This window comes from Hylobates moloch, unplaced genomic scaffold (genome assembly GCF_009828535.3).
Source record: "Hylobates moloch isolate HMO894 unplaced genomic scaffold, HMol_V3 SCAFFOLD_12, whole genome shotgun sequence".
Classification (NCBI taxonomy): Eukaryota; Metazoa; Chordata; class Mammalia; order Primates; family Hylobatidae; genus Hylobates; species Hylobates moloch.
This window is the reverse complement of record NW_026652287.1, coordinates 22,304,285-22,329,709: the sequence shown is the minus strand read 5'-3', so window position 1 is coordinate 22,329,709 and position 25,425 is coordinate 22,304,285. Positions and strand designations below refer to the sequence as shown.

Genomic DNA, 25,425 nt, shown 5'->3' with positions numbered 1-25,425 from the left:
CTGGGGTGCAGTGGCACAGTCTTGGCTTATTGCAGCCTCCAAATCCTGGGCTCAAGCGATCCTCCCACCTCAGCCTCCCCAGTGGCTGGGACTACATGTGTGCACCACCACACCCAACTGATGTTTGTATTTTTTTTTTTTGTAGAGATGGGGTTTCACCATGTTGCCCAGGTTGGTCTCAAACTCCTGGGCTCAAGTGATCCTCCTGCCTCAGCCTCCCAAAGTGCTGGGATTATAGGCATGACCACTGCACCCAACCTGTTTTTTATTTACTTGACGTAAACCTGCTCATAACCAGCTCCTAAAGGGCTGAAGAGGAAGAAGGGAGGAGAGGCCTCCATAACAGGAGCCACTGTGAGCTCAGGCACCCAGAGTGACTGCGCAGCCAGGCCTCGGATGTATGCCTGAGCCCCCACTCTCCATCCACAGCCTGGGAGTGCAGGAGACCTACCATTGATGATCCGGGCCACCCGCCACAGCCGAAGCAGAATCAGCAGGCCCAGAGCCTCAAACTCGTGCTTCTGGAACAGGAGGACAAGATCGAGGACGAACGAGACCACCACCACGACGGCATCCAGGATCTCAAACTTGTGGTGAAAGAACTCCAGGGGGAAGACAAATAACTTAAAGATAATCTCCATCATAAAAAAGGCCAAGATGGTGATGCTCATGTAGTGGAATACCTGAAGGGGACAAGGAACCACAGTCAGGGGAGATTGGGCCTCTGAGAGGTCAAGCTGCCCTCGCATGCACCTGCCTGGTCACCAGCAAGATAATTCATCTGTTGGACAAATCCAGATGCCCAGTGCTGGAAACACAGCTGTGAACACCACAGATGAGGCACCTGCTCTCTAAAGGGCAATTTGGCAATGTCAGAATTAAAGCATCCTCTAGACCCTTTGGACCAGCAATTCCATGGCTAAGAACTTACCCTACAGCTGAGCTCCTGCGTGCACAGGGACTAAGGATATTTACTGCAGCACTGTTTGCAGAACAAATACTTTCTGCATTGTTTGTAAGACAACAGAAATGTCCATTAGACAAAAATGTCCATTAGAAGTTACTCTTGAAATGAATGGTGGCACCTCCATATGGGGCCCTAAGGACACAGTTGTTAAAACGATTAAGCTGGGTGTGGTGGCTCGAGCCAATAGCCCCAGTTACTCAGGAGGCTAGGTGAGGCCTCCTGCCTAGAGTCCAGTTTGAGGCCAGTCTGGGCAACACAGCAAGACCCCATCTCTAAAATAACTGAATGAATGAATGGAGGCAGATCCATATGTTCCAATTAGAGTGATCACCAAGGTAGGTGGAAAGTGAAAAGGGTTCCGAGATCTTGATCTAGTCCTGGCTGGGCACAGTGGCTCATGCCTGTAATCCCAGCACTTTGGGAGGCCAAGGCAGGCAGATCTCCTGAGGTCCGGAGTTTGAGACCACCTTGGCCAACATGGTAAAAACCTGTCTCTACTAAAAAAATACAAAAAGTTAGCCAGGCGTGGTGGTGCATGCCTGTAGTCCCAGCTATTTAGGAGGCTTAGGAGAATTGCTTGAACCCGGAGGAGAGGTTGCAGTGAGCCAAGATTGCACCACTGCACTCCAGCCTGGGTGACAAGTGAGACTGTCTCAAAAAATTAAAATATAAAATAAAATATAAAATAAAATAACCAGTCCTCACACTAAGATAACCATTTCCAGATCTGGGGCAGGGGAGGTACAATGTGGGCATGGACGTCTTGTGCCAGAAAGCAAGGAAGTCTTCAAAGACATCACAGAGTCATGTCAACAGGACCCAGCAGTCAGCTTGAAGAGGCTCACAGTGACAACATTTGGGACAATCTGAACATTGAAAAGAATGACTGAGATTGATTGTAACACAGTGAATAAAAAAAATTCAGTGTGGCACATACACCCATGCACACATACACACACGTGGGAAAACAGAGAAGTGCTTTTTTATAGAAGAGTACCGACTACTAAATGTAGAAGGAAAGACAGAAAATCACCATTTTGCATTCCCTAGTGTAGTCACTGACTCAGGCAAGGATCACCAACAGATGCCAACTGGGGAAGAGGATATTTGCATGCTACCAAAGCAGTACTGGGCAGATCATTTACCACTGCAACGGGAAAAATGCCCCTGGCCAGTGGAGCGGTCCAGCATTTACTACCTAAATCAAGTGACCCAACTGAGTGGGACCCCTGGCGTGGTGTGCCTCCTGAAAATGCCACATCCAGAACATCGCCAGCCAATGAGGACTCCCTGCTGATCAAGCCCTGGACCTAACCGTGGTGTGCAGGAAATAAAGAAACAAGGCAGGAGACCTCAAAATCATCAGACAAATCCAGAACATGGGACATTCTACTGGCTGGGCTCTTCCAAGAGTCATTGTCATGAAGGAAAAAGAAAAGCAGGAGGATTTCTCTAGATTAAGAAAGCCCAAGCCGGGCGCGGTGGCTCAAGCCTGTAATCCCAGCACTTTGGGAGGCTGAGGCGGGCGGATCACGAGGTCAGGAGATCGAGACCATCCTGGCTAACACGGTGAAACCCCGTCTCTACTAAAAACACAAAAAATTAGCCGGGCATGTTGGCGGGCGCCTGTATTCCCAGCTACTCGGGAGGCTGAGGCAGGAGAATGGCGTGAACCCAGGAGGTGGAGGTTGCGGTGAGCCGAGATCGCGCCACTGCACTCCAGCCTGGGGGACAGAGAAAGACTCCGTCTCAAAAAAAAAAAAAAAAAAAAAGAAAGCCCAGGGAGGCCGGGTGCAGTGGCTCACACCTGTAATCCCAGCACTTTGGGAGTTCAAGACCAGCCTGGGCAACACAAGGAAACCCTGTCTCTACAAAAAGTTTAAAAATTAGCTAGGTGTGGTGGTGCGTGTGTGTGGTTCTAGCTACTCAGGAGGCTGAGGTGGGAGGAAGGCTTGAGCCCATGAGATCAAGGCTACAGTGAGCTGTTAGGTGCTCCTGCACTCCAGCCTGGGTGACAGAGCAAGACTGTCTCAAGTAAAAAAAAAAATAAAAAATTCCAAGGAGACATAACCAAATAGAATATTGGAATTCTCTATCCTAGTTTGAAAAAAAGTGCCATTAAAGACATTCCTGGGCTGGGCACAGTGGCTCTTGCCTGTAATCCCAGCACTTTGGGAGGCCAAAGTGGGCAGATCACTTGAGGTCAGGAGTTCGATACCAGCCTGGCCAACATGGTGAACTCTCATCTCTACTAAAAATACAAAAATTAGCTGGGTGTGGTGGTGGGCACCTGTAATCCCAGTTACTCTGGAGCCGGAGGCAGGAGAATCGCTTGAACTCAGGAGGCAGACGTTGCAGTGAGATGAGATAGTGCCACTGCACTCCAGCCTGGGCGATAAGAGACTGTCTCAAAAAAATAAAAAGAGACATTTGAGATGAGTGAATAAAAGTGGTTGTTAGGTGGGACTATTGATCTTATTTTAGGTCTGATGATGCTCTCATGGCTCCATGGGAGAAAAACCTTACTAGGCACGTTGAAGTATTTAGGAGTGAAGGGTTGTGATGTCAAATGGCCAGATGGAAACGTGTGTGCATCTGCGGGGATGTATAGTGACAACGCAAACACAGCAAAATGTGTCTTTGCCATTTTTCATAAAAAGTTGAGAGAAAAAAAGACAATAAGTATGGCAGGTATGTTAATGGATTCTATTAAAAATAGAGGGAGAGAGCCAAGTGCAGTGTCGCACGCCTGTAATCCCAGCACTTTGGGAAGCAGAGGTGGGTGGATCACTTGAGCCCTGGGGTTCAAGACCCAGTCTCTGAGAAACATGAAAACAATTATTTAGGAGAAAACAGATGGACAGGGAAGATTCTCCTTCTATGCCGGCATAGGAGATGTCACAGGGCTACCTCTGGGAAAGGTATCAGGAAGAAGTTTAATATTTCCTTCTGCCTTTTTCACCACTTGCAAAGACATACATTTGCATATCAATTCCATTTTGTTTTTCCAAAAAAGGGCATGGCGGGGGCTGGGGGGGGAAATGCCCCTGAGCCTCTTCCGTTCTTTTTTTTCTGGAGACAGAGTTTTGCTCTTGTTGCCCAGGCTGGAGTGCAGTGGCGCTATCTTGGCTCACTGTAACCTCTGCCTCTGGGGTTCAAGCGATTCTCCTGCCTCAGCCTCCTGAGTAGCTGCGATTACAGGCGTGTGCCACCACGCCCAGCTACTTGTATGTATTTTTAGTAGAGATGGGGTTTCATTATGTTGGCCAGGCTGGTCTCGAACTCCTGACCTCAGGTGATCCACCCACCTTGTCCTCCCAAAGTGCAGAGACTACAGGTGTGAGCCACCATGCCCAGCCAGGGATGATTTTAACTCTCCTGATCTCCTCCCTTGGCACTGAGACAGGGTGTGTCCACCACCCTTTGGGTGAACATCTGGGATGGGCTTAGTAACTGAATCAGTGAATAAACAGCACATCTCCTGATGGCCCAGCAAGGGGACCATGCAGACCATCAACAGAAGACAGGAGGAATGCCCCTCCTGACCCAGAGATGGCAGAGTGGATCCACCCCACGTGCTCCAGCTCACTAGCCTAGCATTGCCCAGGATTCCAGCCATCATGTGAAACAAGGTTTCCTGCTTGTAGTAAATGCTAATCCATAATCTGGAAAGGAAGATGAAAACACCTATCAAACTACCACAGACCTTGCTACTCCAAGTGAGGTGTCAGCTGCTCCACTCTGCACCCCTTCTGTGCAGATAACACAAGCAAAACATATCAGTAAGACCCCAGAAGAGCTGTCAACCCCTACCCTGGCAGCATAGTCATTCTTGTCGGGCTCGATGATCTTCAGGTCCAGGATGAGCTCAGCAAGCACCAGGAGGGCATCCAGAACCACCAAGCAGATGATGATGACCTGTGGGCCAAGGGAAGGTGCCAGAGACCATGAGACCCACACAGAGGCCCTCCGTCTCCCATCATTAAGAGCTGGCTTGGAAGCACGTGGGTGAAACCACTGGGCAAAGCCATTAAGGATGGGAGGCTACTGCCATAGCTCGCCAGAGGCCCCACCAGGATGGAGGCTGTGCAGGGCCAGCTCCTCTCTGATAGAAGCTGCCAGCCTCCTTCCTGCCATCCTCCTGGCCTGCTCTGCCTCTAGGCGCTGCCCACCTTCCCTGCCCTCCCAGAACATCTCTGGCTCATTTTCTGACCTTTGGTCACTGTTTCTCAGATACCACCTCTCAAACCAAACTGCCCATACCTAGATGGCAACAAATAATCAGGTTTTTTATTTTTTATTATTATTATTATTTTTTGAGACAGAGTCTTGTTCTGTCATCCAGGCTGGAGTACAGTAGCATGATCTCGCCTCACTGCAACCTCCGCCTCCTGAGTTCAAGCAATTCTCCTACTTCAGCCTCCCGAGTAGCTGGGATAACAGGCACGCACCACCATGCCTGGCTAATTTTTGTATTTTTAGTAGAGATGGTGTTTCACCATGTTGGCCAGGCTGGTCTCAAGCTCCTAACCCCAAGTGATCCACCTACCTTGGCCTCCCAAAGTGCTGAGATTACAGGCGTGAGCCACCGTGCCCAGGCAAGTTTGTATTTTTCTATTCCTGTTGCTGGGGTGCTTACAGAACAGATGCTCAATAAATAATTCAACACAGCCCTGCCTCGGCAGTCTGAGTCCTGGAAGGGACCTTGGGGACTGCCGACTGCAGGTTCCTCGGCTACAGGGACGGCTGCTGTGCTTACAAACCAGCTTCTGCCCGGAGATGTGAGGTGCCTGCCCCAGCTCACGTGTGCTCACAGTGGGTGAAGAGGGTGAAGGGGAGAAGAGTCCCGGTGTCCTGGAGAATTTAGGAGAGCTGCTATGGGAAACACAGCCTCGTGGGCTTTGTGATGGGCTGACAGAGGACAGGTGGGGAGCAGTGTGGAGTGGGTGGGTGGTCTCACTGATGGCGGCTGTGGGAAGCAGCTGGTGGTGATGGCAGTCACGGTGACAGCTGGTGATGATGTTGGCGAGGGCACTGATGGCAGGGTGGAGGTGACAGCATTGGGGATACCATAATGGCAGTGGAAATGCAGCAGTGGGAGGAGCCCCAAAGGACCTCGAGTGACCCCTCTTTTCCCTTGGAAATTCCAGGCCATCACCGTCCCCCCCAGGGCCTTGCTGCTCACACTGTCAGATCAGTAGATTCTGGCCTCTGAAAAAATTAATCTGCCATTATCTTGGCAATTTCTGCAGTTTCAGGTTAAAATTAAACAAGTTCAGGCCTCTGCAAGAACAGACTATTAATCCTTTGATCCTTTCAACCTGTAGGTAATTATTTCAGTAATTATTTTATGACGTGGTTTCTTGTGAAAATTGCATGGCAAATTGCTTTGTAATCAAGTTTTCACACATATTCAAATTCAGCAAGCATAATAAAGGTGCAAGCCTTTAGTGGGGTTTTTGTTGTTGTTTTTCCTTGGTTTTATTTTGGAACTAAAGGGATCTGAGAGCTCATGTGAGGTAAAACCAAGTCGCAGAGCTACAAGGAACAGACCCAATATTCAGCCATGAAAAGAATGAGGTTCTGACCCACGCTACTATGAAATCGTCATACTAAGTGAAAGAAGGCAGACAGACAAGATCACACATTATATGATCTCATCTAATGAAATGTCCAGAAATGGCAAATCCAGAGACAGAATGCAGGTTCACAGTTGCCCAGGGCTGGGGGAGGGGGAATGGGGAGTGACTGCTAATGGGTACCAGGTTTCCATTTGAAAATGCTCTGGGGCTGGGCATGGTGGCTCATGCCTGTAATCCCAGCACTTTGGGAGGCTGAGGCGGGCAGATCACCTGAGGTCAGGAGTTCGAGACCAGCCTGGCTAACATAGTGAAACCCTATTTCTACTAAAAATACAGGAAATTAGCTGGGCATGGTGGTGTGTGCCTGTAATCCCAGCCACTTGGGAGGCTGAGGTAGGAGAATCGCTTCAACCTGGGAGGCGGAGGTTGCCGTGAGCCGAGATCGCACCATTCCAGTCCAGCTTGGGCAACGAGCGAAACTCCGTCTCAAAAAGAAAAAAGAAAAAAAAAAAAAAGAAAATGCTCTGGAACTAGATAGTGGTGACTTGTACAACACTGTGAATGTGTTAAATAAATGCCACAGAATCATTTACTTAAAAATGATTGTTATGTGAATCTCACCTCAATTTAAAAAAGAAACAATGCAAAAGAAAAATGAGAGACAGACCAACCCAAGGTCACAAAACTACAATGCCAGGGTAATAACCCCGGCCTCTATGAAAATTCATCCTTGGGGCCCTGAATCTGCCGGTTCACAGGGAGTGTTGCTTCTGAGGGGAACCAGGTCACAAGGAAAATTGCTGAGAATTCAGAGAAGCTGCTTCATTCCAAATCCTCACCCTGGCAAAGACTGCAGAGTCCGCGCCGTGGGGCGGCCAGTCCTGGGCTCAGCTCCCAGCTCCCCCATCTGCCTGGACCTTGGACACATCTCTCAATGCTGGAAGCTTCAACGCCCTCTCGGGGAAAATGGGGTGGGCCACATTTTCTACCCCAGAGCAACAATGGGAGCATGATGTGAGTGAAGTATGAACAGCGCTTAGCACAGGGCTGGCCTGCGGTGCATGGGAATGAAAGTGAAGCTCCCTGACTCCTGGGACCACTTTCCCTTGGCTCGACTCTGTCCTGTCATTCATGGCTTCCTTGGGCCCTGAATCACCCCATATTCTCTCCCTTGGTTGTGCCATCCCATGTAAGAAGGGACCGCAGTTAACTATCAATATATCAAGCACCTTGGCCATCTCAAACCACCCAAGAAAGGGATCCCAGGAGCTTCCTGGATGCCGATCCTACCTGTAGAGACTACAACCCCTGAGCCTCACCACCTACTCCAGTGTGGCCTCACTGCTGCCACCAAGTCCCTCTACAAATCTGATCTCCCAACCACACACTTAGAGCTTTCAAAGGCAGCCCATGACCTGTGGATGACCTTCCCTGGCCTCTTCTCTTGCCAGTTGTCTGCTGGTGACACCCACACCTGATCCACGTGCACCCTTCTCAATTCCTGCAATGCTGCCGGTCCTTGGCAAATGAAGCCCCTCTACCTGGAAGCCTCCCACGCCATCCATCCGTGGGGCTCACTCCTGCTCAGCATGCAGGTGTCACCTCCTCTGACTCAAGTCCCTGATCAGGTCCCCCCACCCCCAGGACCTCTCAGAGCCCCCCTCCTTCCTGTGGAGGGCTTCTATTTGTAACCAATGTGTGTCTCGGTGATGGCTCCTATCATTTCTGCCTCTCTGCAGCCTGCCAAATCCTCAATGAGGGCAAAGATGTGTCTGCCACATTTGTCACTGTACACAGCAGGTGCTCAATAAGTGACTGTTGGGTGGGTGAATAAACACCTCCACTCACTTTATGACAGGCATTCATCTTTTTCCCCAGCAGGAGTGTCTCTGGGTGTCCCAGCTCAGGGACCAGTCCCCAGCCCTAAGCCCAGGCAGGAGGGGGATATCCTGATGGGGCGGCCCAGGGCTCCGTTGCAGCTGCAAGGAAGCTGGTTCTTTCCTTCTGCTCCTGAAATTGAGGGTTTGGGATTTCAGCCCCAACAACTTAATAGCATGTTTCCTTTCCCATCACAGCCACAGAGAAGCTGGGTCGCCAGGCGCTCTGGCATGTCAGCTGGCTTGCTTTGCTGCTTTCAGCTTTGCTGCTTTCAGCCACACAAGAGTGGGGGAAAAAAAGACCAAAATAAATTTTTTCTCTCTTTTACCCTAGAATAAAGTCTCTTTTACCCTGGAATAAAGTCAGCGATGGAAGAGGCAAGGGCTACATTTCTCTGCTTCCAGAAGAGGGACAGGGTCTATTTCAGCCACACAAGAGTGGGGGAAACAAAAAGACCAAAATACATTTTTTTTCTCTTTTACCCTGGAATAAAGTCAGTGATGGAAGAGGCAAGGGCTACATTTCTCTGCTTCCAGAAGAGGGACGGGTCTATTTTGTTTGGGGACACCTGCAGTAGCATCCCCCAAATGCCCACCTTTGAGAACTGTGTGCTTCCCTGTGGTCCCCAGACCTGTGCCCTCCCGGGACTTGAATGTGTTTCCAGGCACCCAGACATAGGCTCTGCCACCTTGGGGATGGGGATTGGGTCCAGAGAGGGCTGACCAGACTCCACTTGCATTTGTCCTTCAAAATCAGAAATGTCCTTCTAGACTGTGTATGGTGGCTCACGCCTGTAATCACAGCACTTTGGGAGGCCAAGATGGGAGGATCACTTGAGGCCAGGAATTCGAGACCAGCCTGGGCAACATAGCAAGATCCTATCTCTTAAAAAAAAAAAAAGCCCTTCTAAATGGCGGGACATGGCCAGGCATAGTGGCTCACGCCTGTAATCCCAGCACTTTGGGAGGCTGAGATGGGTGGATCACTTGAGGTCAGGAGTTTGAGACCAGCCTGGCCAATATGGTGAAACCCCATCTCTACCAAAAATACAAAAATTAGCCAGGTGTGGTGGCAGGCACCTGTAATCCCAGCTACTTGGGAGGCTGAGGCAGGAGGATAGCTTGAACCCAGGAAGCAGGGGTTGCAGTGAGCTGAGATCATGCCACTGCACTCCAGCCTGGGTGACAGAGCAAGACTCTGTCTCCAATCAATCAATCAATCAATCAATGGCAGGACAGTTGGCCGGGCGCGGTGGCTAATACCTGTAATCCCAGCACTTTGGGAGGCTGAGGTGGGTGGATCACCTGAGGTCAGGGGTTCAAGACCAGCCTGACCAACATAGTGAAACCCTGTCTCTACTAAAAATGCAAAATTAGCCAGGCGTGGTGGCAGGCGCCTATAATCCCAGCTACTCAGGAGGCTGAGGCAGGAGAATTGCTTGAACTCCACAGAAAGTTCAGTTCCCTTTGCTCGTCTGTGAGGACCACCCCAGCTCTGCTTTCTCCCTGCAACCACGCCTGGAGGCTATCAGCAGTGGGCTAAGGCCAGGACAGGCAGGTATTTTGGGCATCACTCCACAAGAGAGACTGAGGCCCCCAGCGTGATGGGTCTCCATGAGGCAGGGGAACCTCTGGCACTGAGTGTTCGCAGAGTGAATGGATGAGTGTTTTTTCTGTCTGTTTTTTACCCTTTATTTACTTTTTTTGTGTGTGGTAAAATTTGCATAACGTAAAATTTACCATTTTAAAGTTGGTGTAAAATTTAGTGACGTTTAGTCCATTCACAAGGTTGTGTAACCATCACCACTATAATTCCAGAACATTTTCATCTCCTCAGATGGAAACACTCCCACCTGTGGCAGCTGCCAATCTGCTTCCTGTCTCTATGGATTTGCCTGTTCTAGACATTTTGTATCAATGGAATCCTACACTCTGGCCTTTTGTGTCTGGCTTCTTTCCCTCAGCACCATGTTTTCAAGGTTCATCCACATTGTGGCATGGATCAGCACTTCTTTGCTTTTGATGTTGGAATCATATTCCACTGTATGGATAGAACACATTTGGTTTAACACTCATCCATTGGTGGACCTTTTACTTTTGGATCATGGCTCTTTTCTCCCTGACAACTTGAGATCTGCCTACTGCATTCCCAGCACGGTACAGGGTCCCTGGCACGTTGTAGGTGCTGGGCAAACACTCGTAGAATGAATGAGGCAGTGGCCAAACGGGCTCAGCCTGGCCACCTGCCTCACATTCCCTGATGGCTCTCCTGCCAGTTCTGGGTATCCCAGACTCCTGCCCCACCTACCTGAAACCTGTGGGAGCTGAACAGTTTCCTCAACGTGCCCCTGAAGTCAAGGGGGGCCCTGGGCGCGGTGCCAGGGGCAGGGGCAGCATCAGGGGCTGCAGCTCTGCCTTCCTCGCCTGAGGCTGGTGTGGGTGGTTGCTGCTCCTCCTCCTCCTCGTCCTCTTCATTCTCCCATTTCTTGTAGTTGATGTTCCAGGCATGGTAGTCGTCCCCCACGACCGTGAAGTGCCTTAAGAACTTGCTCATCCTCTCAGCGGGAGCCACCTTGGCCCTGCGGGTGACTGCCTAGAAGGCGGAGACAGAGAGCAAGAGCTTCAGGCAGTTGGCCACTCAGAGCCCACATGGCCCAGGCTGGGCCAGGCCACTGCAGGTGAAGATGGTCCTGGGTGCTTAGAACCCCCTGCAAGCAGAGACCATGAGGTCACGGTGGTTTCTCATGCTTTTATTTTTGGAATCCAGGGTCTCAGTGTCTATGAGGCAACAGGAAACTCCTGCCCCCAGCAGGCCTGTCACTGTGGTCTGGTTGGCAGTAACCAACGGAATCAGTACTGCAGCCCAGTCCCAAAACACCCGCCACGGGCCCATGTATGAATACCGGAAGGGCCGCCCCAAGGTTCAGAGACATTACAACCTGGAAACTGGAGGGGCCAGTGGGCAGGGCGTGGGGAGGGGAAGCCAAAAGTAAAAGTACCCAGAGTTTCATAGAGAAGTCACGAGATCCCCACCCATCACCCCACACATCCTGACGGGCGCATGGCAGACAGACATTTTCCAAGTTCAGCCAGTGCTATTCACACAGACAGTTGTTTAAAGCAAAAGCAAATATCCCTGTGCCCTCTCTCCACTTTACCCAACTTGCCCTACCAGGTATCAAATTTACATAAAGTTAAATAATTGAAATGTATAGGTATGAGTGCAAGAACAGGCTACATGACTACTGGAACAGGAAGAGAGAGCTTAATGTCCCTGAGGGAGCCTAGAGGAGATGGGGTGGCCGTCCAGACTCACGGGAAAGAAAGGCTGGAGAGGCTGGGACACCTGGCTTTCTCAATAGGAAAAAAAAGCCATTCCCCACCTTGCCCCCGCGCCCCACAGAATATATCTGAGATGCACTTACATGAATGTGTAAAGTGTATTTAAAAAGGAACAACTTAAAAAGTCTTAGAACAAAATACAGGCCAGTAACTTCATGAGCTTAGGATAGGAAAAGATTGCTTAAATAACAGAAAACACCACAAAATAGGCTGCGTACGGTGGCTCATGCCTATAATCCCAGCACTCATCCCATGGGCTAAGGTAAGTGGATTCCCTGAGGTCAGGAGTTTGAGACCAGCCTGGCCAACATGGCGAGACCCCATCTCTACAAAAAATACAAAAATTAGCTGGGTATGGTGGCGCATGCCTGTAATCCCAGCTACTCAGGAGGCTGAGGCCCCAACATCGCTTGAAGCTGGGAGGCGGAGGTTGCAGTGAGCCAAGATCATGCCACTGCACTCTAGCCTGGGCAACAAGTTGAGACCCTGTCTCAAAACACAAATGAACAACACAAAAACAAACACAAAATACATAGATTTGACTGCATCAAAACTAAAAGCTTTACTATGACACCTCCCACCCCCAACACCCTACAAAGTTATAAGACATACCACAGACAGGGATAAATATTTACAATGTATGTGATAGACAAAGAGTAACCAGAATATATAAAGAAATCTTATAAATCAAAAAGAGAAAGAAAAACTCCATGGAAAACCGGGCAGTGGACTTTAACAGGCAGGTCATGTAAGAGAAAACTCAAATAGCCAAGATGCTTATCCCCAATACTACTCAGAAAAATGCAGCGTGAAGTAACAATAGCACATCTTTTCACTCCTCAGGTTGGCAAGAGTCTTAAAGTCTACATCAAATATTGGTGAGGGCGTGAAGCAATGGGGTCTCTTGAACACTGAAGACAGAAACAGGCACCAGCACCATCATTTTGGGGAGAAATTTGGCATGATCTTGTCAAGTTGAAGTGTGTGTATCTTTCTGAATGATCTAGTGATTCTATCCCTACATAGGGTCGAAAGAGAAACTTGGGCACATGTGCTCAAATTGGTGACATGTTCAAAAATGTTCATTGCAAATATGGGCAGGTGTGGTAGCTCACACCTGTAATCCCCACACTTTGGGAGGCTGAGGTGGGAGGATTGCTTGAGCCCAGGAGCTGAGGCCAGCCTGGGCAATATGGCAAGACCCTGTCTCCAGAAAAATAAAAAAAATTAGCCAGGCATGGTAGCATACCTGTAGTCCCAGCTACTTGGGAGGCTGAGGCAGGAGGAGTGCTTGAGCTTGGGAGGTCGAGGCTGCAGTAAGCCATGTTCTCCAGCGTGGGCAACAGAGTGAGACTCTGTCTCGAAAAAAAAAAAAGAAAAAGAAAAAGAAAATTTATCTACATGTGGGAGATAGAGGAATGAATATTCTCTGTTCATGTAATGGGACACTATATAGCAGTTAAAATGAATTAACTGCGTCTCAGTATGTCACTGGTGATGCTCATGTGTACCCACTCGGCAGCACTGAATACAGTAGACCAATCACTTCTTTCTTCAAATGCTTCCTTCATTGGCTTCTGGGATGCCACAGCCTTCTGGTTTTCCTCCTACCTCAGTGGTCGTTTCCTGTTAGTTTCTTTTGGCCAGTGGATATCTTAGAGGAAGACTTTACATTCAATTTTCTTTTCTTTTTTTTTTTTTTTAAAGAGGATCTCACTTGTCACCCAGGCTAGATGCAGGGGTGCGATCATAGCTCACTACAGTCTTGAATTCCTGGGCTCAAGCAATTCTCCTGCCTCAGCCTCCCAGGTAGTTTGGACTATGGCACACTATAAAGTATCTGACTATTTAAAACAATTATTTTTTTTAGAGATGGGGTCTTGCTATGTTGCCCAGGCTGGTCTTAAACTCCTGGGCTAAAACAACCTTCCAGCTTCAGCTTCCCGAGTAGCTGGGATTACGGGTACATGACACGGTGTCTGGCTTACATTTAAGTATTAAGTACAACTGTATACCCAGCACCTAGAAAAATGCCTTGCACTTAACAGACACTCAAAAATACTGTTTGTTAAGCAACAATGAATCTAGCAATGTGGATAGCTCCTTAAAAATGTTGATTGTAGAAGAAAGATATGGAAGAATAAGAACAATGTGATACCACTTAAGTAAAAATGTTAAATATATGGAAAATATTACATATTGTTTTGGAATGTGTAAAAGCATGAGTGTAAACATACACAAGAATGAGATTTCTGCTTCTGGCCTTATTACACTATAGAGTAACTAATAACAGATTATCCCTCCTGCCATAACCAATTATAAAACTGGATAAAATATGTGAAATTTACTGTGATCCCTTAGAGAAGAAAAATGAATGAGGCAAACCCTACAATCATCCTGGCTTTGTGCCTGGAGGTAATTTCTGGACTGTGAAGGCAAAGACTACAGTTCAAAGCTACTGAGTCTCCCTCCCCTCGGGAATCTGCATGGCAATGTACCAAAAATAGGAAAGCTACGCAGAGGAGGAGACCCCAAAATATGGACTTTGGCTGAGTCCTAAACATCATATATGTGGAACAAGATTTCATGAGGCAGGGAAAAATATAACTTTCAGGAAAAAAACCCCTTGGGGTGCTGTGAGCTGAACAACTACCAGAGATTACATAGGACTGGGTTGGGAGATATGTAAATTCCCAGCAGCCAGAGTAGAGAGACCTCATTGAACACCCTAAGCATTCAGCAGAAATCCCAGAAAAATTATGCCTTATGAGTAGACCTAATCTAGCTTTATAGGAAGGGCCACATTATACTCATCCCAACAAAGCTTAAAAATAAGCCTTGAAATGAACAAGCTGATCCCCAAGTAAATTTACTGCCTGTTGGAACAAAACTCAATACTTTATTAGGAAGACAACAACATAAACTCAACATCATAGATGCATACTGTCTAGCATACAATAAAAATTACTAGACAGATAAAGCTGAAAAATGTGGCCCACAACTAATAAAAAAATCAGCTGATAGAAGATTAAAAATGGTTGGGCACAGTGGCTCATGCCTGTAATCCCAGCACTTTGGGAGGCCGAGGTGGGCAGATCACCTAAGGTGGGGAGTTCGAGACCAGCCTGACCAACATGGAGAAACCTCATCTCTACTAAAAATACAAAATTAGCTGGGTGTGGTGGCACATGTCTGTAATCCCAGCTACTTGGGAGGCTGAGGCAAGAGAATTGCTTGAACCTGGGAAGCAGAGGTTGCAGTGAGCTGAGATCACACCATTGCACTCCAGCCTGGGCAACAAGAGTGAAACTCTGTCTCAAAAATAAAAATAAACATGTACAGAGATAATAGAACTGGCCAAGAAAGACTTGAAAACAGATATTACAAATATATTCAAGGATTTCAAGGAAAACATAAACTTAATGAGGGAACAAATAAAAATCTTAATAGAGAAATGGAACCTACAAAAAAGATACACATGGCTGGGCATGGTGGCTCACTTGTGTAATCCCATCACTTTGGGAGGCCAAGGTGGGCAAATCACCTGAGGTCAGGAGTTCAAGACCAGCCTGACCAACATGGAGAAACCCCATCTCTACTAAAAATACAAAATTAACTGGGCATCATGGCACATGCCTGTAATCCCAGCCACTCAGGAGGCTGAGGCAGGAGAATCACTTGAACCCGGGAGGTGGAGGTTGTGGTAAGCCGAGATTGCACCATTGCACTCCAGCCTGGGCAACAAGAGTGAAACTCCATCTCACAAAAAAAAAGAAGGAAAATAAAAAGATCCAGATGGATATTTTAGAACTGAAAAATATATATACGAAATGAAAAATCACTGGATGGGCTTAACAGCTGATAACATATTACCAAAGAAAAGATCAACAAGGCTGGGCACAGTGGCTCATGCCTGTAATCCCAGCACTTTGGGAGGCCGAGGCGGGTGGATCACAAGGTCAGGAGATCGAGACCATCCTGGCTAACAGGGTGAAACCCCATCTCTACTTAAAAAAAATACAAAAAAAATTAGCCAGGCATAGTGGCCGGCGCCTGTAGTCCCAGCTACTCAGGAGGCTGAGGCAGGAGAATGGCGTGAACCCAGGAGACGGAGGTTGCAGTGAGCCCAGATAGCGCCACTGCACTCCAGCCTGGGCGACAGAGTGAGACTCTGCCTAAAAAAAAAAAAAAAGAAAAGATCAATGAACTTAAAGACAAGGCAACAGAAAACATCAACTGGAAACACAGGGAGGAAAAAAAAGCTGAAAGGAAAAATAAACAGAGCCCCAGGGACCATATCTACTAGTTTAACATATGTGTACCTGTAGTGCATGGCCCTCTAGGAACTGGCATCTCTCCTTCCCCACCGCCTCCTCACCACACTCCAGCCACCCTTCTGTCCCTCTGATGCTCCACACTGAGCCATCATGCAGGCTTTCCCTCAACCTGGAATACTCTTCTCCCCACTCCGAGCTTCGCTTACTCTTACTTATGCTTGAAATGTCAGCTAAAATGTCAGTTCCTCAAAGAGGCCCTTCCTCACCCCTAAAATCTAAATCAGTTCCCCTCCCATTCATAACCTCTCCTCCCACTTTTCCTTCGAGAACCCTTATCCTAGTTTCTAACTAGAAACTGTTTTGTGCAGCCACATATTTTTCTTCCTCCTCACTAGCATTTACGCTGCATGAAGGTAGGGTCTGTGTCCCCTGAGTCTTGTGTGACACCTGACCTTGAGCAGAAGCCCATCATGCACCTGTTGGCTGGGGGCACTGGTACCTCATCTCCCATGCTGGGCTCATCTCGGCCAGACCAAACATCTCTGGATTCCCAGGGCTGGCGAGGGCCAGGATACACTGAAGCTCTCCAGGCAACCACTGGCCATAATTCCTTTCTTTTTGAGACAAAGTCTTGTTCTTATTCCCCAGGCTGGAGTGCAGTGGAGCTCAGCTCACTGCAACCTCCACCTCCTGGGTTCAAGTGATTCTCCTGCCTCAGCCTCCCGAGCAGCTTGGATTACAGGCGCTGTCAACATGCCTGGCTAATTTTTGTAATTTTAGTAGAGACAGGGTTTCACCATGTTGGCCAAGCTGGTCTCGAACTCCTGACCTCAGGTGATCCACCCGCCTCTGCCTCCCAAAGTGCTGGGATTACAGGCGTGAGCCACTGTACCTGGCCATAATTCCCTTTTTTGCGACAAGGTCTCGCTCTGTCACCCAGGCTGTGCTGTAGTGTGCAATCACGGTTCACTGCAGCCTTGACCTCCAGGGATCAAGCAATCCTCCCACAAAAGCCTCCTGAGTAGCTGGAACTACAGGCACATACCATCACACTCGGCTAATTTTTTGTATTTTTTTGTAGAGGCAGGGTTTTGCTATGTTGCCCAGGCTGGTCTCAAACTCCTGGGCTCAAGTGATCCACCCGCCTCAGTCTCCCAAAGTTCTGGGATTACAGGCATGAGCCGCCACGCCCAATCCCATACTTTCCTTTGGAAACACCTTACCTGGCAGACAAGAGCAGCCTGTCCTATTTCTCAGTAGTGTGGGAACCTCAAGGTGCTTTGCAAAAACCGCATTTATATTTTACAGAAGAGGAAATTTTTCTTTCTGAAAACTTGCAACCGGTGAAGAAGCAACTTTTAGTACTTTGGGATGAAAATATCTAGGGCACTCAGCAGAGCAGAAAACATTTCTGGTTTTCAGTCAAGAGTCTGTCATGCCAGAAGCAGAAAAGTTCCAGAAAAGGGCAAAGATGGGGTTGATCAAGAGAATGTGGTGGGCCTTGACTTGGCAGCTTCATCATGCATCCCAGACTCCTAGCATTCATGGACAGACTGATCCTGCCACCACGCCCGGCTAACTTTTGTAATTTTAGTAGTGTGGCGCACAGCACCTGCCTCGGTGCCTGGCTCAGAGCAGCCCCCACCTCTGGAAGTGCCAGCTATGATCATCCCTCAGCAACAAAAACTCACCTGGGCATGGTGGCTCACACCTGCAATCCCAGCACTTTGGGAGGCCAAGATGGGAGGATCACTTCAGATCAAGAGTTTGAGACCAGCCTGACTAACATGGCAAAACCCCATCTCTATTAAAAACAAAAAAAATAGCCAGGCATGGTGGTGGGCGCCTGTAATCCCAGCTACTTGGGAGGCTGAGGCACGAGAATTGCTTGAACCTAGGAGGCAGAGGTTGCAGTGAGCCAAGATCATGCCACTGCACTCCAGCCTGGGCGACAGAGTGAGACCGTCTCAAGAAAACAAAACAAAAAACCCCAAAACTCCTCTCCTCCAGCTTCATCACCATCCTTGGATATTTCACTTCTCTGCCCACTGCCTGCCTCTGCATCCCTCAGGCTGTTAAGTTACATGAGCTGATACAGCTGCTTTGTGGCTTAAGTGACACTGAGGTGTGTTTCTGTCACTTATAACCCCAAAAGTCTACAGGTGGAGTTGCTGATGCGGGACAGCCCCACAGCTTCATCTCCCGTGCAAGAATCCTTGCTGTCCCCACTGTATCCTGATGCTCCTCTGAGGTCACCTTTCCATATTAAAGCCTGTGACTGTGGCTCCAGCCTGCCTGACTGTCCCACACTCTGACGCTGTTGAATCTGCTCTGCTTGGCAATCTCGCCCCCTGCTTCTCCTATCTCTGGCCGCCCTCCTCAGCCTCCTGCACCATGTCCCTGCCCCACACCAGGAGTCCTGGAGACCTCAGCCCTGACCCTGTCCTCGGGCCGGTGACTCTCTCTTTGGGGGTCTTAGCACACCTTTGTTCTCGGTGCCATTCATGTTCAAATCAAAGACTCCAGTCTGATGTTCAAGACCTTGCTGAGTCATTGGTTTGCCGTGACCCAACTGAACTGATTTCTTACCTTTCTTTCCCAGTCCACTCCTCCTTCCACATCCCCTAGGGCACGCTGACCTGGCTGCCCAGGCCAAGAACAGAAAATCGTCCTCGGCTCCTCCCTCTCCCTCACACCCCATCAGTTTCACTTCCTGAACCTGGCTGGCACTCCATCGTCCCCTCTCCCTCACCAGAGCCTGCCCTGACCCTTCCTCCATCTGCCTGCGGCCAGGTCCTCCTTCTCCAATGCCAACCTGACTGTGTCCCTGCTGTGCAGCGACCCCCATGCCCACAACTGCCTTGGGGATCAAGTCCCAGCTGTCTTGGCTTCCCCAGGCCCTGGTCTCCCTGCCGGCCTTATTCCTTCCTAGCACCCTGCCTCTGCCACCCTCCAGCCACCTGGAACTTGCAGTTGTAGAGAGGACCACGCTCTCTTGCTTCTAGGACTCTGCAGGGCCTGTCCCCATCCCATCTATCTTCCAGGTCTTACACCTAGATTCTACCTTCCCTGGGAGGCCTTCCTTAATTCTCCCTCACCCCAGTTGGGGTGTACGTCACACCATCTTAACAACCACTGGGACACTGTCCCCACCACACTGGGCTGCGAATGCTGGGAGGGCAGAGACTCTTCCTCAGTCACAGGGAAGAGGCTCAAGAAATGGTTAAGAGGCTGGGTGCTGTGGCTCACACCTGTAATCCTAGCACTTAGGGAGGCCGAGACGGGCAGATCACTTGATGTCAGGAGCTCGAGACTAGCCTGACCAACAGGGTGAAACCCCATCTCTACTAAAAGTACAAAAATTAGCCAGGCGTGGTGGCACATGCCTGTAATCCCAGCTACCTGGGAGGCTGAGGCTGCAGTGAGCCAAGATTGCGCCCCTGCACTCCAGCCTGGGTGACAGAGCAAGACTCCATCTCAAAAAAAAAAAAAAAAAAGAAAAAAGAAACGGTTAATAAATGAATGAATGAACAAAATCTTAGGCACTGCTCCTTCAAGGTAAACATATTGCTGACCTCCTTTACAGGTATTAGACCAGAAAAACTACCACCTGGGAGAGAAGGGGAAAGTGAAAAAGACAGACCTAGAAGCGAAGGAGAGAAAAGCATTTTGTGGATGCCTATTTTTACAGGCTCAGAAGCCGCCATCTGTGGGAGGGGGAAAGTCCCTAGTTCATTGTTATCCAACAATCAGAGAGAAAGGTACTTTTGAAGAAAGTCAGCCAACTCCCAACTCCCATGGCCTGATGTCCCTTCAGTTTCCATTTCCCTGTTCCCTCCCAGAGCTATTTTGGGGGACTTGATTTACATATTAACTACCACCCTCACCCCAAAACTCTAAGACACAATGGCAGCAACATGTATTACTATGGTTGCTTATTTTATCACACCTCATATCATCTCAGCATGCTGCTAACTTCCTTCCATGCACTATTTCATTTCAACTCCTAACAACCCTGAGGTTGAGGCCATCCTTTAGGGTCCTGGTGAGGGGGGGCCTTGTCCAAGGTCACACACTGTGGGGAACTGGAAAAGCAGGATCTGCCCCTGGGCTCCATGACTTGGAGACTGTGTTCTAGAAAACACAGCTGACAGAAAGCCAGGCAGCCAGTGACTGGAGAGCCACCTGCTCAGAGGGTAGAGTAGGTGGAACTGTGCACACCCCCCTAACAATTCCTGTCCCCCTGGACCCTTAGAATGTGACCTTATTTGGAATGTAGGTCTTTGCAGATGTAACTGAAGATGTTAAGATGAAATCATACTGGATTTAGGGTGGGCCCTAAATCCGGTTACTGGTGTCCTTATAAAAAGAGAAAAGGGGCCAGGCACGGTAGCTCACGCCTATAATCCTAGCACTTTGGGAGGCTGAAGTGGATGGATCACTTGAGGTCAAGAGTTCAAGACCAGCGTGGCCAATATGGCGAAACCCCGTCTCTACTAAAAATACAAAAATTGGCCAGGCACAGTGGCTCATGCCTGTAATCCCAGCACTTTGAGAGGCCAGGGTGGACAGATTGCCTGAGGTCAGGAGTTCGAGACCAGCCTGCCCAACACAGTGAAAACCTGTCTCTACTAAAAATACAAAAATTAGCGGGGCGTGGTGGTGGGTGCCTGTAATCCTAGCTACTCAGGAGGCTAAAGCAAGAGAATCGCTTGAACTCGAGAGGCTGCAGTGAGCCGAGATCACGCCACTGCACTCCAGCCTGGGCAACAGAGCAAGACTCTATCTCAAAAAATATAAATAAATAAATAAAATAATTAGCCAGGCATGGTGGCAGGCGCCTGTAATCCTAGCTACTCAGGAGGCTAAAGCAAGAGAATCGCTTGAACTCGAGAGGCTGCAGTGAGCCGAGATCACGCCACTGCACTCCAGCCTGGGCAACAGAGCAAGACTCTATCTCAAAAAATATAAATAAATAAATAAATAAATAAAATAATTAGCCAGGCATGGTGGCAGGCGCCTGCAATCCTAGCTACTGAGGAGGTTGCAGTGAGCCGAGATCATGCCATTGCACTCCAGCCTAGGAGACTGAGACTCGGTCTCAAAAAAAAAAAAAAAAAAAAAAAAAGACACACAGAGGGTAAGGTCACGTGAAGGTCACAGAGGTCAGAATGATATGTCCACAAGCCAAAGACTGCCAGCAATGCCAGAGGCTGCGACGGAGGCCTGGGACAGATCTCCCCATCCCAAAGCCTCCAGGAGCCAGTCCTGCCAACACCTTGATTTTGGGCTTCTGGTTTCTGGAACTAGTGAGAATGAGTTCCTGTTGTTGAAGCCCCCCAGTCTGTAGTAATTTGTTACAGCAGCCACAGGAAACCAGGACAGAGGGTGTGTGCCCGAGTTAGCCAGGATGGTCTGTAGGCCAGGTACTGTCTTTCCCTTTATCTTTCTGGGCCACACATTTCTCCTGGACTCCAAGGAGAAAGCCGACTTCTTCAGGGCCCAAAACCACCTGGAGAAAGCCCGATTCTGCAGCCAACAACAGTGACAGCGGCTCCTTTTTCTCAGAGCCCACTGGTCACACCACCTGCTGTCGCTTGATACTTTTAATTCTCCTAGGTAGGCAGGGAGGGTAGGTGAAGTCTCTCCATTTTGCAGAAGGGGAAACTGAGGCCTGGGGAGGAGAGACTGCTTGCCTGAAGTCACACCGTGCCACACATTGTGGCAGGGTGACAGAGGCAGAGGGAAGTGGGCATTCCTGTATGCCAGCTGTTGGGCATGTAAATGGGCATACTCTTCCTAGGAGGGTAATAGGGCAGTTCATCTTTTGAAAAAATATTTGAGTCTCTCTGATGTGCCAGGCTTGGGGACAAAGGAGGGGATTGGCCCTAAACCAATTTATATCAAAATTTTATTTCCTTTTTATTGAGATGGGATCTCATTTTGTTGTTCAGGCTGGAGTGCAGCCTCAAACTCCTGGGCTCAAGCAATCCTCCTGCCTCAGCCTCCCAAGTAGCTATGACTACAGGTGCATGCCACCATGACTACCTTGGTTTCTATCAACATTTAAAAGTCCTTATTGCTTGACTTTACAAGAGACTCCCATGTGCACACGGGTGCTTGCTCCAGTCCTGCTTCAATAGCCCAAAACTGGAAACCACCTCAAAGTCTGTTGCCCAGGATACCATGGAAGACCCACACCACAAAGAATCACACCACTGTGTGGCAGGCCTGTAGACCTCATGCACCCACAGGGAAAGGGGTCTGCAATCTATAATTATGGGAAAACTGATAAAATCAACCCCAACTCCCAGGAGGAGAGAGGGACTAGGTTGGTGGGTGAAACTTTGCATTTTTTTCTAATAGGTTTGGCTGATACCAAACATATTAGGTATGATTTGGTTTGGCTGTGTCCCCACCCAAATCTCAACTTGAATTATATCTCCCAGAATTCCCATGTGTTGTGGGAGGCACCCAGGGGGAGGTAATTGAATCATGGGGGCCAATCTTTCCCATGTGATTCTCATGATAGTGAACAAGTCTCACAAGATCTGATGGGTTTATCAGGGGTTTCTGTTTTTGCTTCTAATTTTCTCTTGCTGCCACCACATAAGAAGTGCCTTTCACCTCCCGCCATGATTCTGAGGCCTCCCCAGCCATGAGGAACTGTAAGTCCAATTAAACCTCTTTTTCTCCCCAGTCTCAGGTGTGTCTTTATCAGCAGTGTGAAAACTAATACAGTAAATTGGTACCATTAGAGTGGGACATTGCTGAAAAGATACCTGAAAATGTGGAACCAACTTTGGAACTGGGTATCAGGCAGAGGCTGGAATAGTTTGGAGGGCTCAGAAGAAGACAGAAAGGTGTGGGAAAGTGTGGAACTTCAAGAGACTTGTTGAATGACTTTGCCCAAAATGCTGATAGTGATATGGACAATAAGGTCCAGGCTGAGGTGGTCTCAGATGCAGATGAGGAACTTTTTGGCAACTGGAGTAAAGGTGACTTTTGGCATGTTTTAGCAAAGAGCTGGCAGCATTTTGCCCCTGCCATAGAGATTTGTGGAGCTTTGAACTTGAGGAAGATGATTTAGGATATCTGGCAGAAGAAATTTCTAAGCAACAAAGCATTCAATGCCTGCTGTTAAAGGCATTCAGTTGTATAAGGGAAGCAAAGCATAAAAGTTTGGAAAATTTGCAGCCTGATGATGTGATAGAAAAGAAAAACCCATTTTCTAGGGAGAAATTCAAGCCAGCTACAGAAATTTCCATAAATAGCAAGGAGCCTAATGTTAATCCCCAAGACCTTGGGAAAATGTCTCCAGGCCATGTCAGAGACCTTCACAGCAGTCCCTCCCATCACAGGCCTGGAGGCCCAGGAGGAAAAAGTGGTCTCATGGGCCTAGGGACTTGATGCCCTGTGTCCAGCTGCTCCAGCTGTGGCTGAAATGGGCCAACATACAGCTCAGGCTCTGGCTTCAGAGGGTGGAAGCCCCAAGCTTTGGCAGCTTCCACGTGGTGTTGAGCCTGCAGGTGCACAGAAGTCAAGAGTTGAGGTTTGGGAACTTCTGCCTAGATTTCAGATGTTTGGAAATGCCTGGATGCCCAGGCAAAAGTTTGCTGCAGGGGCAGGGCCCTCATGGAGAGCCTCTGCTAGGGCAGTGCAGAAGGGAAATGTGGGGTGGGAGTACCCACACTGAGTCCCTTCTGGGGCATCACCTAGTAGAGCTGTGAGAAGAGGGCCACAGTCTTCCAGACCCCAGAATGGTAGATCCACCGATAGCTTGCACCATATACCTGGAAAAGCCGCAGACACTTAATGTCAGCTCATGAAAACAGCCAGGAGGTGGGTTATACCCTGCAAAGCCACAGGGGCGGGGCTGCCCAAGACTATGGGAGCCTACCTCTTGTATCAGCCTGACCTGGATGTGAGACATGGAGTCAAAGGAGATCATTTTGAAGCCTTAGAATTTGACTGCTCCACCGGATTTCAGACTTGCATGGACCATGTAACTGTTTTGTTTTGGCCAATTTCTCCCATTAGGAACAGCTGTATTTACTCAATACCTGTACCCCCACTGCATCTAGGAAGTAACTAGCTTGTTTTGATTTTTACAGGCTCTTAGGCAAAAGGGACTTGGTTTGTCTCAGATGAGACTTTGGACTGTGGACTTTTGGGCTAACGATGAAATAAGGCTTTGGGGGACTGTTGGGAAGGCATGATTAGTTTTAAAATGTGAGGATGTGAGATTTGAAGGGGTCAGGGCAGAATGATGTAGTTTGGCTGTGTCCCCACCCAAATCTCAACTTGAATTGTATCTCCCAGAATTCCCATGTGTTGTGGGAAGGACCCAGGGGGAGGTAATTGAATCATGGGGGCCAATCTTTCCCATGCTATTCTCGTGATAGCAAATAAGTCTCACAAGATCTGATGGGTTTATCGGGGTTTCTGCTTTTGCTTCTCTCTCATCATCTCTTGCTGCCACCATGTAAGTGCCTTTCGTCTCCTGCCATGATTCTGAGGCCTCGCCAGCCATGTGGAACTATAAGTCCAATTAAACCTCTTTTTCTTCCCAGTCTCAGGTATGTCTTTATCAGCAGCATGAAAACAAAGTTTATCCCTAAGAAATTGCCATTTTTGGAGTGAGAACCAGCCTGCAGGGAGTTAAGTGGTGAATGAAGTATTTAGTGGAGGTGGGAAGAGAAGGAACCAATATACTCATAACTGGAATCCCTGAATAAGGAAATGAGATTAATAGACTAGAACAAAGATATAATTCAAGAAAACTTCTCTGATATAAAAGAGGACTTAAAAATGCCATCTTTGTAGATAAAAACTAGAAGAAATTGATAATTTCATATAATTCAACCTAATATATACCTGTTTGCTGTTTTAATTTATTATGCTATACATATGTTCATGTAGAGTTGTTAAAAAACAAACATAAAGCTGGGTGTGGTGGCTCATACCTGTAATCCCAGCACTTTGGGAGGCCAAGGCTGGTGGATCACCTGAGGTTAGGAGTTTAAGACCAGCCTGGCCAACGTGGGGAAACCCCGTCTCTACTGAAAATACAAAAATTAGCCAGGTGTGGTGGCGTGTGCCTGTAGTCCCAGCTACTTGGGAGGCTGAGGCAGGGGAATCACTTGAACCTGGGAGGCGGAGGTTGCAGTGAGCTGAGATCGCGCCACTGCACTCTGGCCTGGGCGACAGGGCAAGACTCCATCTCAAAAGAAACAGAAAACCAAAAATAATAATAATAATAATAAGTAAGTGATAAAGCCAGCACAGGAACTCAAGTCCACCAGCTTTGTTCTTTTCTCTGCCAATACGGAGAAAAAAATGGCAGAAAAGTAGATTTTTTTTCAGCAACAAAAATGATA

The 25,425-nt window shown here is 48.4% G+C and overlaps 2 protein-coding genes across 5 annotated transcripts in view; one reads left to right on the top strand and one right to left on the bottom strand.

The window, feature by feature from the left end:
* Window positions 1-566, top strand: part of TCTN1 (tectonic family member 1) — a 37,511-nt gene extending 36,945 nt beyond the window's left edge. Inside the window, exon 16 of one of the 2 annotated variants that reach the window (XR_009208946.1) lies at window positions 430-566. The gene's annotated coding sequence lies outside the window, so the exon portion shown is untranslated. The remainder of the gene's footprint in view (window positions 1-429) is intronic. The other variant, XR_009208945.1, reaches the window with a different exon arrangement.
* The window catches only part of HVCN1 (hydrogen voltage gated channel 1), a 40,493-nt gene that overhangs the window by 1,513 nt on the left and 13,555 nt on the right, over window positions 1-25,425 (bottom strand). For all 3 annotated transcript variants that reach the window (XM_058425178.1, XM_058425179.1, XM_032168697.2), the window contains 3 exons: window positions 10,735-11,019; window positions 4,781-4,885; window positions 452-683 (listed from right to left, as the gene is read on the bottom strand). In XM_058425178.1, the coding sequence (XP_058281161.1) occupies window positions 452-683; window positions 4,781-4,885; window positions 10,735-11,019 (622 nt within the window). The remainder of the gene's footprint in view (window positions 1-451; window positions 684-4,780; window positions 4,886-10,734; window positions 11,020-25,425) is intronic.